We start from the raw sequence: 13229 nt of genomic DNA, 5'->3' as shown, positions 1-13229 counted from the left end.
AAGCAGTTGGATATAATTAGACGATGACAGAGCAAAAAGGTGGGTCTTCTAGCCTGAATCTATAATGCAAATGAAATGGTATTTGGCCTGTAAGAAAAAGATATGATCTTTATGTCGATCAATACTCACACACAAGATTCAAGAGTGCCATCATTCTTAAACATCTCAGATCTACAACTTTGGTTCAAAAGTGAGGTCCTTACATGAATGAGAGAAAGGCTTACCACAGATTTTGCTTTACTGTTGTGGTGGTTCAGCTATTATGTTTGTATGTTCCTGATACAAAATGTCTCCTTTCTACTTGCATAATACACTTAACTGGAGTACTCTGAGTATTTGAAATTATGTTAGACTTCAGTGAGGTAGTAGATAAAAGCTTCATTGTGTATCCTTTGCAAAGAAAAACAGAATCAAGGAATTTATTAAAATATTCTTTCCTTGAAATGAGAGAGAAGTTTTACTTTTATAACTTCACAAGCTGCATTTTTCCTAGACTAATCAGCAGCAAGTATACTAGCTCAGAAATTAAGATTGCAATAACTAAATTTGTACCTGAATGTATTTGAACTGGAGATCTCTTAGCCAAGGATCTATTCTTTCTCTTTTTCTTTGCTACTTTTTTTTTTTTTTAAAATCTCTACAATGGGTTTAGCACTGTGAATATAAACCAGCAGTTAAGCTTACACCTGTGCAAGACAGAAATTGGTAAGTCACATCTCTTCCCATGTCAATATACAACATAGACATTGACCATGTTATATCAGCAACAAAAATCAAGTTGGTATTTTTAACTAACTGATGCAATGTATGTGGTACAAGATCCACTCGGAAGTTCTCCAACACAATTTTACAGACAGACTCAGCACCTGTGGACACTTCAAGGGAACAGTTTGACCAGTGAGGTATTTTCAGGTCATTTCCACAGAGGAGAGCAAGAGCACAGACAAGTAAATAAAGTTGCAGAGAGCAGGGAGAAGCTTATTATTTAGATTGATAGTTTAAAGGGGCAAAGATATAAGCATTTTGAAAGCTACTACCAATGCTAACTTTTCCAACAGCAGGAAAAACAACTATGAATAGCTGATAGGCAAAAATGCAACCAGCACAAACTTGTATTTGTATTTCCTTTAATGGAAATACGTTGTTTAAAGTTGTTCAGTGCATAAAGAGACATTCAAAAGAAAGTGAGCTGAAATAATTGGTTCAGTACTTAGGGTGGCCAAGAGTCTTATTTGCACATCACATAGCTTGTACAACTTAAGACGCTTGTAAATATATACAGCTGTCTATATGCTCTTCTTCACGTACATTTATTAACATACCTGCATACAGCAATGGCAGATAGCTGTAAAGCTGGGTAAGAAAGTCACACAGCAACTTTCCAATCAAGGTAAGAGAAAAGGAAATACTTATGAAAGAAAATACAAATACAAAATGCAAACAAAAGGAATTTATATAAAATATAAGGAATATATTTTCCAAAGACTTTTAAATGGACCTTCCCAATGTCCTTCATGAGGATGAAAAAAACAAAGGCGAAGACCCTTTGCAATGCTGATGAAAAAGTGGTTGCACAAATACTAACTAAAGGAAGAAAAAAGATGAAACAGTGAACCATGTAGAGAGGATGTTTAATACAGTCTAACAACAAAAGATTAACAATTCCTGCAAAGAAAGATAAGGACTTTGTTCCACAGAAAGAAAAAACATCCAAGGGGAAAAGTAAACAGCTGGGCCTGAGGTAAAGTATTAACTTCAGGGTTTATAAACTTGTTATGTGAATGACTGATTAAAAACCTCATCCCCATCTTGCCCCTCCATTAGATTTAAGCTCAACACATGACTGCATACTCATTGCTAAGTGACACCTAGAGCCTTCAGTGTCTGTAGGAGTAGCTAGCACCTTGATCTCATAGCACTTTGCTATATTTACTGAAAAACTGAAGCATTAATGGAAGTTTTTGCTTTATTTTGTTGAATTTCAAGCCTAATTTGGATGTCCCTGCAGCACTTTCATTATAATCTAGCAAAAGGAGGGACATGAATTACTTTGTACCTGCAGAGGAAAAGAGACCAAGAAGTGACTCCTATTTAGACCAAAACACAGAAAGTAGCTTGGGAAGGGCTACAGCCTTTAGCCGCAGAAGCAGACTAGGTTTCATTCACTATTCAAGCAAGCATCCCACGAGACCTAGATACATCCTATTAGAGAAACTAAAGTAACTCTCAAGTATCTGTCGCATCGCTGTTCAAAAGCCAAATCCTAAAAACTGAAATGCATCTAAGACATTATGCAATTCACCATACCTGCAAAGATGCTATCTACCAGGAGTATTCGTAATCTATGGACTTTCATTTTAATGAGCTTTATGCCATGTCCTAAGACTCTATTTCCAAGGCAACTTAGTAATAAGCAAAAAAGTCCCTTTCACACACACTGTGAATGTCTTAAGTGGCACTACAGCAAAGCCACTCATAAGCACAACTGCAACAAAACCCAAACTGTATGTACATAATCAAAATATTGGCTGTTCCTTTGTTCACAGAACTCGTAACACCACTATTTGGTATAGCACAGAAAATTAACTGTCAGTGTCTTGCAGGAGAATTAGGGTAAAAGAACTGAGGTCCAAAGTCAAATGAAAATGCTTAACAGTCAAATTACCCAAGAAATATGAAATACAACAGAGGGTAATGCAGATGTCCTACTATTTCAGGCAAACAAAACAGACTTCTGATGGGTGTAAAAGTGAATAAATAGAAGAAAATAGGATGAAGAATGGCTGCTTTTACTAAGCCCCACTGCATGGTAGATGTAATGAGCACTGAAGGTGCTTGTGGCTGTGTGAACTCAACAGTCTTAAGACATGAACAATCTCCAGCTGGACTCAATGAGATTTAATTCTTCTACTGTAGTCACCAGTTCTCCCCCTCACTCAGAGGGACAAAATGTAAACCCTACTTACAGTTTCCTAGATAGGCTGATTCTTGCATGACACTATTATGAGTCAGTTTCTGCCCCTGGATACAAAGGAAGAACTTGGAAAGCCAAAAAAATAAACTGCCAGAAAAGAATTGTAACTTAAACACCATAATCTCAAATGGAGCATAAATACCAGCTTCATATACAAAATAATCTTCTAAGTGCTACCACCACCCCACAGAAAACACAGTCACTACCACAGACTCACACTTAGTTTAGCTTGTGTGGCAGGAATAAACTATAATTAATGGTTAGTTATTAATACAACAAGATTCAATGAGCTCTTGCCAAGCAAAACAGTACATTGCTTCATTGCCCCGTGTCTTGATCTGATGCGAGGAGGGATTTAAAGGAAAAAAAAAAAAAAAGTCATAAAACCCAGCTCCAGCCCAGAGAGGTAAATCTCTTTTAGGCTGAAGGAGGCAGGGCAGCTCTGCGAAGCCACTGATGCTTTCCCTCTCTATGTACCAGAGGGAGGGCAGAACAGTAACTCCAGCAAGTTCACTGCTGAACACCTGCAAGAGCTTTACGGGCAGGAAAACAAACTCAGAAGCTTATCAGACACCTGCCACGCAGCCTGATCAGCGAGCAAAGGCACTATTGTTTCTTTACCCATTATTAGCCAGCCATGGTCCCAGCATTGAGATGGGCCAAGCTCAGAAGCCAGCACCTGGATGGCACAAACACAGGCCCCCATCACCTACCTGGCACAGGTTAACCAGGGGCAAAGACTCTATGCTGTGTGAACATGGCTGTGCTGCATTTAGAGACAGCTTCACATCTAAAAGCAAGCTCCTTTGCAGAAGACAGGTGGTGATACCAAGCCAAAAACCCTGTCCAGAACTCGATGTTACATGTGCCTGACCCAGCACTGAGGCTGCAGGGGAAGGTAGTACTGTGATGCTCACTCCACTGCTTTGGTCAAAACCAACGTGTCAACTTGGGCTTCAATATCAAACCTGATGGCAGAGCCAGTGGCAGCTGAGGCTGTGGGCCGAGGACTACAAGGTAACAGCAACCACCAGTGCACCCATGCTGCACTCTCCAGTTCTGGAAAACTCTCCAGTTAACTGGAAAATTAACTGTAATTTAAAAATTCTATAACACTTTCTTTAAAAAAAAAATAATTTGTAAATTATTAAATAACAATTCTTGATAGTATGTATTTTTGGCTCATAAAATACAAATTTCTCCTATATGAGACCTCAGAAACCATGAAAGCACAACAGGCCAAACCATACATCTAATCAATGTCTATAGGACAGTACACCATAGTCTTACCTGACAAGTAAGCAAATTGTTTCTTTAACTGGTCCTGAATATCTGCAGCATAGAGGGGAATGCTATCCTGATGCATGATTTCATCTGTGGAGGAAAAAAAAAAAATTGCATTGCAAAGTCATTTTACGTAAAATTTCACAGCTGATATTAAAAAAAATAATCATCATTCCTAGAACACAAACACCAGAAAATTAGAAAACTGTCTAAGTTTTCAAGAATACAAGAAAATGTTTGGAGTCTTTCAAGTGTTTGCCAAGGGTAAACTTTTCTTTGAACAGCATCTGATAAAAGAGTAAAGTGGATTTGCTGACACTGGGAAGCAGTATGGAACGTCACTAAACCAAACACTGCAGAGCTAATATTCCTCAGGGATTATGTTAAACAGTGGTTTTTTACATATCAAATTCAATTTTTATTAAAATCTTCTCAACTCACACAAAAAAAAAGAGAAACTTATATCCCTCTAACCTGTTGTCTAGCGTTCAAGGCAGCCCCAAAGCAACAGTGTTCAATAAGGTAGGTGGAACGGGCTTGAAAGTACATCCTCACGCTAAACACACACATTCATACCTCAGCTGTGAAAAATATTGCTTAATCTTTTATCTCAGCCTTTCTGCTTTAGCTTAATGACAAACTTACTGCTTTCCCAAGTCTTTGTCTTCTGCCGCACTGTTTGAGCAGAGGCATTTCCCATGGCCTATTTCCAGAGACCCAGGTTTTGCTGAGCGCAATAAAGTCTGCGTGACAGAGTTGCCTCATTCATTAAACTATGATGTCACTTTTTTTTTTTACAAGGAAACAAGAAGTTTTACTCTTTCAAAATTCATAAAAATTATTCTACATTTTTAACCTCATTGAAAAGTAGTGAAGGGATAACCCAGCATTTTCATTATTTGGTTTTGAACATCTCTTTTAATCTGACACTGTATAAAGTTTTGTTTTTTAATGCACTTTGAAATCCTATTAAGGTACACTTGAATCTGACACTCAAAACTGACTATGCACAGGAAAAGCAACTAAAAACCTAAAAGTGATGCAAGGGTGTCATCTGCCTTGAAGTACAAGCTGATCAAACAGAAAGAAGTATGGTTCTGGCCCTCAAGGAAGGGACTCGTTATCACTAAGATCCATCAAATACTATATCTTGAACAGAGACCAACTTGCTTTTGTAAGTGATTCTCATGTACGTAAAATTCTGAGAATGGCAATTATTTGAGAATAGCAACCCCCCCACACTTTCAGTTACTTCTTCCAGATAAGCAACAGCTTATACTGGGAAACAGATCGTCTCTGTTCTCTTTCAGCCAGCCGGGCAGAGGAAGACCCATGACCACTTCCAAGGTCACACACTAATCAGAGCTATTTTTCTGCATCCGGTGAACTGCTGCTTGATCAGAAGACCTCTGCATACCATGCTGCCAAATCCATAAGTGGATACATTTAACTGTTAAGCTATATTTCACCCAGACCTTCAGTTATGTCACCATCTTAAGGATTTTAAGAGAAAACTGAATACAGATCTTTCAGAAGGCCAATCTCAGATGGCCAAGTCATTTCCAGACGAGGGGAACCCCTCCCTCCAAAGAAAAAAGGATTTTAGATTTTACTTTTGCTGTCAGCACTTTTTAATAAAAGGCGCCCTCCTGCAGCAGTGTTTAAGCAACGAAACATCCCTGATTCTGCAAACCAATGCCTGCAGGTGGACCCATTTACCTGAATATAAGCTGTTACAGGATCAACACCTGTTTTTTTTGGTGGGAGATGGGAAAAGGGAAAAGAATGTAATCCCTTTGTAATATGCCATTCTGCCTACAGCCACAGGCAGAAATAATTTTCATTATTTCAGCATAAGCATGCAATGAAATAGATGTGTTTTGCATATTTAAGTAAACATGTGACACACAACATTCAAGCAGGCAAGGCATTCATAAGGCAAGGAAACTCTTTATGTTTCCCAGATAAATAATGATCAACATTTCTTCATGTATCCACGTGATCAATACCACTGCAGTCCTGATTTGTGCCACGTGAAGACCCAAGTCTTGATTGCCCCACTGTTCCCTCCAACAGGAGCAGCAGCTTTTGCAACCAGCACAGAGCTGCCCCATAATTTTGTTGACAAAACAGTGTTTCACTGAAAACACAGTATCCTCCCCATGAGTTTAAACTGTTTGAACTCAAATTTAAGAGACAGCCTGTTTGCAACTGGAGGAGAAGCACACTGTCCATTTACAGACTGAAGACCTCCAGAAGCTCTTCCTGTTGCGTCCTCCTCCACCAAAGTGCATCTCATCTTGCTCTTGCTGATCTAGTTTCAACTTCAATGCTTCTGGAAGTAGAATATGCATGAAGACCAGAGCTGATTTTCGATAATTTGAAACAGCTGAGATAACAAATACCAGTACAAAACAAAGCAAGAAAATGCAACTCTTGGAACTCCTGAACAGTTCACATCCAGCAGCTTGAATGGATATGCTGGAACCCAGTATCAGTGCTCACAGATTTAGCCAGAAATCCCTCTCCAATACCCTGTTTCCTTGCAGAGGAGATGCAATTGTAAAAACTCATTGCTCTGCATAATTTCCTTCATATTTAGCATCCCTCTAGAAAAGACAGCTCATCACAGTTTGCTTGGGATTTAATCTGATTTCACTTAAAGTTTGCCCATCATGATTTGAATACACTATTCCCTTAACAGGACAAGATAACAAAAGGCATCCACACTAAATAGACTGCAAGGGCACACATACACTCATGGACTTTGGGGAAAATAATTTCTTGGAAATATTCTTTAAATAGAGAACCTGTCACCTGCTACATACTTTAGGGACATTTTCCATTTTAGTAAAGCTAATTACACACACATTAAAACACAGAATTACTGAAAATCATTCACCGTTTTCCAAGGAATTTTTATAGGCTTGAATTCTACTTCCACTCACATGGATCAAGGTTTACACAGCTCATGATTTTCCCTGTTCTACCTTGACTGCTTTACATAGTATTTTCAAAACAGAAACCTAATAGTTAGTCCGTTTTGCTTTATCCAAAATCCACAGCTGAAAAAAAGATGCTTATATCAGAACATTCCAGAATATCTACTCTTTCTTGAAGAACTCATTTAGACTTTTCCAGAGTAGCTTGCTTAAAAGAAAGCCTGTGGAATTTACAGTGCATCTGGTACTGTAGGTGCTAATAAACAGTAAAATAAGGTTCTGTAAAGTTATTACTGCTCTCTTATTATTATTCTTTTTAAAGAATGAACACATAGAATAGCTGGGAATGCACAACTGGAGGTTCTTTAAAAAACCCCCACATTATCTAGCATTTAAATTATGAGTGTAAAAGGGGACAGAAGTGTCATCTTACTAATGTACAAGGATTCAGTTAAATATGTGGTTCTTACTAAAAAAAAAAACGCCAACCCTTTCTCTCTAAAAATGTGAACCAGAGTCTTACGGATATATAATTTTCTGATTCAATTTTAAATCTTGCTTTGATAGTCCTGTCTCTATGATGGAGAAAGATGGCTTAAAGGGGCCTGACCCTGTCCATCAAAGGCATCTGACTGCATTTCAAATGAAGCAGGATGACAGATTTAAGCATGAGGACACAAAGATAACTTGTGCTTGAATTACCTGGTGCCAGTAAGCCCTGAAGAAACCCAGATCTTAGAAAACGATCAATGTCACTCACGTCAAGATTTTCACTTACTGGTAAAAAGGCTCCTCTTTCTTTTCCAACCAAACCAAAATGCATCATCACTCAGAGTTTGTCTGACATGCTGAAGCAAAACAATTTTCACAGAAGACAACGCTGGAGGGGAGTCTGAACAGACCATACCTACATTATGAGGAAGGAAGTCTCTGGACACAACTCATGATCCTCTCTAATGGGTTTAATCCAATTCCCACCAAGCCAGCTGGAATTACTCCACCCTTTTGAGTAGTTTTGCATTAAATTCTATGGTCATTACTTTATACCAACTTGAAAGCCAATCTGTGTGTACACATACGGACGCAATTATGCCTTTCAGCACAGATCCCAGCAGTACACCATAAAACAAACTACCAATAACTTTTCCTCTTCCTCTTTCTTGTCGAGTCAGCAAGATTTTCCTGAAAAAGTGCTTGGCTCCTCTATGAAATTCAGGCTTTAAATTGAAGAAATAATGTCTTTTTCTCAACCAGTTTTGTTTTGTTTCTCCTCTGGAACAGCCTAACCACTCAAAGAGTTGAATGCCTTTTATGAAGGGGGTCTTCATTTGAAAAATCTCTCAATTAAAGCACCCTCCCATCTGGTAATTACAAATGCATGATAATGACTTTCAGAGCAGTGCCTTCATCTTTCAGCCCCAAGGCAAACCTTTCATTTCCTCATTCTTCACTCTTCATCTTTGCCTCCAGACCACTGTCACTAACAGTCAGCTCCTTTGTGTAACTCCAAAAGGAGGAAGGGCCAGAGCAGCAGAGCTGGTGAAGACAGTCCTCTTCCATGCTAAGCCACATGAAACTAATAAGCTAGTTAAGACGCCAAGAGAGATCTCCAGCTTTAAAACTGAATTTTAAAAATCACTGCTGAATAGTGATGATGCCTGCAAGCTCTGTGCTAGGTCTGCCCAGGCACAACAGCTGCAGACTGAGCTATTCAGGTCCATGTGCAATTTGTAGCCACACCAGGCTGATGACAGGAGTTCATGCAAGTGTTCATAAACCAAGTATTAGAACCTCATCAATTCGAACTATCTTCAGGAAGAGTTCATTTCTATTTTATTTGGCTAAACTGCCTTCAAAACAAAAGGCCAGGAAAAGCAAGTGATTAAACCTCTGGAATTTTCATGCAAAACACTGTTCTCTGCTAAAGTGTAGTTGGGAAGGAAATTATCACCCCAATGAAACAGCGCACTCACAACTTGTTCGTTTGTGGTGAGCCTAAAGGTCCCAAGCAAGCAGGAAATAGCTAGATTCTTTGCCTCCACCAGCAGCCCCGTTGCTAGCACAAACAGAAATAAAGCAACATAGCGCTCCAAATGCTTCATATGGCACATCCATTTTAAATGAGACAGTTATGTAAAAATTTTACTTGTAAAAGCTTTACAGACTACAGTCAAACTACGTCTCCCATTATCTCTCCTAGTCAGAAAAGACAATTTCCTCTCAAGAGCCCTGGTACGTAAAACAGATCCTCAGGTTGAGATACTTTTTCTTTTGCATGGATCATGCTTTGCATAAGTTTCACTTTTGCAGCATTACTAACATCAGTTCATCTTCTAGGAATGTTGAGCCTATCACCACAACATGCGTAGGCCAGCATGACTATGTAGCCCATTGCTACAACAGGCTAGGCTGCAATCCCATATATTTTCAAAGTAAGGATCTAGTTGAGTCAAGAGTTCAAAGCAGTCCTGCCAAAGAAAACCCAAAACCTTAGGAGTGATGTTCCCTCTATTATAAGTGCATGCATGGTGGACAGAGGCACCTATTGTTTAAGTGGTGCTCTGAGGAGTTTGAGAAGCCCTGACCATTCAGATCTTTCACAAAGTCCATATTTCTGCAGCGCTTTTCATAATCCCTAAGTTTTGGTAATATTTAAACTATTCCATTGACATGAAACTTGATAACTGCTCATTTAATCATACCTGAAGAATACCACAACTACTTAGAAGACACATAAATTAATCGCAAAAGGCTAAAATTCCAGAATTTAAATACAAGGGGTAGGAACTAGTCATGGGTGAAATAAAAGAAAAACAAAAAAAGGAAATCTCTGTATTGTATAGATGCCTACTGAACCACCTGCTTTACCCAGGTGATTCCTGCTTCCTGTAACCACAATTAAAGACAAAAGTGTCCACCTGTTCCTTCTTTGAGATCATAGAGCTGGAGATCTGGCACAGGACTACCTACCTACAAAACTACGAGGATAATGGTTCAGTTTCTAGTAGGGAGATTAATCACTCATCCTTCTTTTAAAAAACATTTCTGAGGTGTACAGCAAATGCAGCACTGCTGGGCTGGCACAAGACAGTAAGAGGTGTAACAGTCCCCATTTCCTTGACTCATATTATGAAATACCTGCTCAAAAGCATACTTTGAGTCTCAACCAAGATTTCTGTTTCTTTCAAACTCTAAATATTTTTATTTGACCTCTTATTATGCATGTCAAAGGATGGTCTTGGTTTTTTTCTCTTCCTTCTTCCACCTCCCTTTTTGGAAAAGGCAACAAACTTTTTTTTTTGCCATAGTTTGCCTAAATAATATCACCTCAAAGCACAAACATCAGAGGAAATATAATTCTCTCTCTTCCATGTATAGTAGATGCATTCACAGCCTATCTTGAGTGCCAAATACTACAGCTTCTTCCTCTTCTGCTTCATCAGTCACACCTACTTGACACAGGTACTCCATAGCCCCACAGCTTCTCAGGGATCAGCTTTAAGTTTGGATATGACTTACAAGAGTGATCAAATACTAGCTAATCTGCAACTAGAAGAAAATGATGCAATAATTAGAAAGTCAGTCTAGGGATCAGTATTTTGTTGTACTTGAAGAAAATCTAAAACAAGATAAAAGGGGAGGGAAGATGTTGCAACTTCCGCAAGAAATCTGAAAATGTTACCAGTTAGAGCACCTAATCTGTTTTGCCATGCTTTTGCTCCATACAGTGCTTAAGTGCACCTAGTCTGTTTTGGTGAGAAAGGTATATTCTTCGTGCTGTTGCAAGTCATAATAATTAGTCCTTTCCCAAACTGAGAAGGAAGGGGAACTTTGAATCACGCCACACAGCCATATTACAGCATAGAATCTGTTAGCCACAAGAGGACACAGAGATAAAGGGGCAGCAACACTGTCACATGTACTTACCAGCTAAAAGTAAGAATTAACCTGGCACACATGGCATGCTCTTACTATTGCAACAATAATACTGTTCTCATCCTTTTTCCAGGATGTCCTGAAGAAAGCCAAGCCTGCTGGCAAACCCTTTTCGGGTTCTTGCAGCACAGATTCATACTGCTAGGAACCACACCCCCAAAACAGGGTTAAAATATTGCCAAAACTGCAGCATCATTAACTCCTTAATACTGCAAATCACACTGAGTGCATAGTATAAAAATATTTCTAAAGTTAAATGTACTTAGTCACCTAGAAGCAGCAGATTTTGCATAAAGCAAGGATATTTTTTTTAAAAATGGAGAAATAGTAGATACAGACTGAGCAGCAGAGAACGTTCCCCTAGCCAGCAATCAAGTGATAAGAAAGTGAGTGACCCAGATGTGTCTCACTTTAGTACTTTAGCAAGAAATCCTCCATGGGATAACAGAAATGTTAGATTTTGCCAACTGTATTTAACAAGATTTAATGCTCTGAGAAAATTATTATAGGAATTTTGCTTTCTAAGTACTTAAGTCTTGCAAAGAAGGGGAAGTCTTACAAATACAGAAAATGGAAAGATTAGCTCTGAATAGAAAAGCTGCATGCAGATTGTTGGAGTCATCTCCAACATGACTTAGACACTAATGATGTAATCACACAACTTAAAACTCATTTGCTAAAGTGGACATCTTTTCAGGCAACCAAACTGAAGTTTCTTCTCCACTGAAATTACCTGCTCTCAAACCTCCCTTTAAAAAAATATATATCTCAAAGCATGACCCAAAGCTTTAACTGAAAAGTCAACACACACAGGACCAGCTGCATGAATACTTGACAATTCTGCTAAACAGAATGCTATTTTTGTATGATATTTTGGAAGCAAGACAAGATCTTAAACAACGATCTGAAAATTAAAATCACTTTTATAAAACAGCAAAGTGGTAAAATCTAGTTGCTTACTGTACACTTGTATTCTGGTAAGAAATTATAGAAGTGCTAACAATTGTCACAGAACGGTTTGGGTTGGAAGCAAATTTCAAAGAACACTTACTGCAACCCCCCACCATGGGCAGCGACACCTTCCACTAGACCAGGTTGCTCAAAGCCCCATCCAGCCTGGCCTTGGACACTGCCAGGGATGAGGCATCTACAACTTCTCCGGGCAACCTGTTCCAGTGTCTCACCACCTTCCTTGTAAAAAATGTTTTCCTTATGCCCATACTAAACGTACCCTCTTCCAGTTTAAAGCTGGTAGTCCTTGTCCTGTCACTGCAGGTCCTGGTAAAAAGTCTTCATTTAATTTTATCATTTCAATGATATGGAGTATGGCTAGAATCACTTCTAACAAGCAACGTATTTTATGGTATGCTGGCACAAGCATACTTTTTCATAGAACCGTATATCTATAAGCCTAAGTTTTGGAAGGGGAAATGGAGCACTTCATGGGTGTGAGCGAATGAAGGGGTAAGTGTTCACTAACTGGCTTATTTGAAGCTGAGTACTAGTTTTCGGCTAAGACATTAACCTGCAGCTGCTTGTGAACTTCCCAGTATTTGGGACTCTTGACTACAGATGACTTACAAAAAAGAAGTTGCTCAGTTCATAACCAAACTGGCTGCCCCACCTTACCATAGAGATGACAACAGTTGTTAACGAAGCAGCTCTTGAAGCACTGTGGCTTACTGCCTAATGCCATGAAAAACGTGAAACCCATCACATCTCTCTGAAGCGCTGCTAATATGCTTCAGGCAATACAAACAGAGGCAGGACATGGACATGGTTCGGTATCTCTCACAGGCAGCTGAATAATCACTTAATGTAATACAGTCAGCTTTGCTGCTCGCATCCAGGGTTTTGCAGGCTGCTTGCTAGGGGTTTGGTAGGAGCCTCCCTGCCTTCACTTTATCGGCCCCCAACCTCTTTTAGGTCTCAAATGATGCATCTATTCATTATCCAATCTGAGAATTTGGCACATAGCTGTAATGACTAATCAAGATCTACCAACTAAAGCTCTATCCCAGTAAGCAAGGAGTATATTTTGATGGAAACTAACTTTTGGACATAGAGGAATTCCCCGTTTTGTGTGTGCCAAG

The 13229-nt window shown here is 39.1% G+C and overlaps 1 protein-coding gene across 28 annotated transcripts in view; it reads right to left on the bottom strand.

Annotated features, from left to right (window-relative positions):
• The window catches only part of MCF2L (MCF.2 cell line derived transforming sequence like), a 164568-nt gene that overhangs the window by 64961 nt on the left and 86378 nt on the right, over positions 1 to 13229 (bottom strand). For all 28 annotated transcript variants that reach the window (XR_013926186.1, XM_080376320.1, XM_080376316.1 and 25 more), the window contains one exon: positions 4265 to 4348. Coding sequence is in view for 27 of the 28 variants with exons in the window: in XM_080376320.1 (XP_080232446.1) it covers positions 4265 to 4348 (84 nt within the window). In the remaining variant the exon portion in view is untranslated. The remainder of the gene's footprint in view (positions 1 to 4264; positions 4349 to 13229) is intronic.

Source organism: Falco punctatus (assembly GCF_963210335.1).
Source record: "Falco punctatus genome assembly, chromosome: 2".
Classification (NCBI taxonomy): domain Eukaryota; kingdom Metazoa; phylum Chordata; class Aves; order Falconiformes; family Falconidae; genus Falco; species Falco punctatus.
Note: the sequence above shows the minus strand (reverse complement) of the source record. Positions and strands in the feature narration are given on the sequence as shown.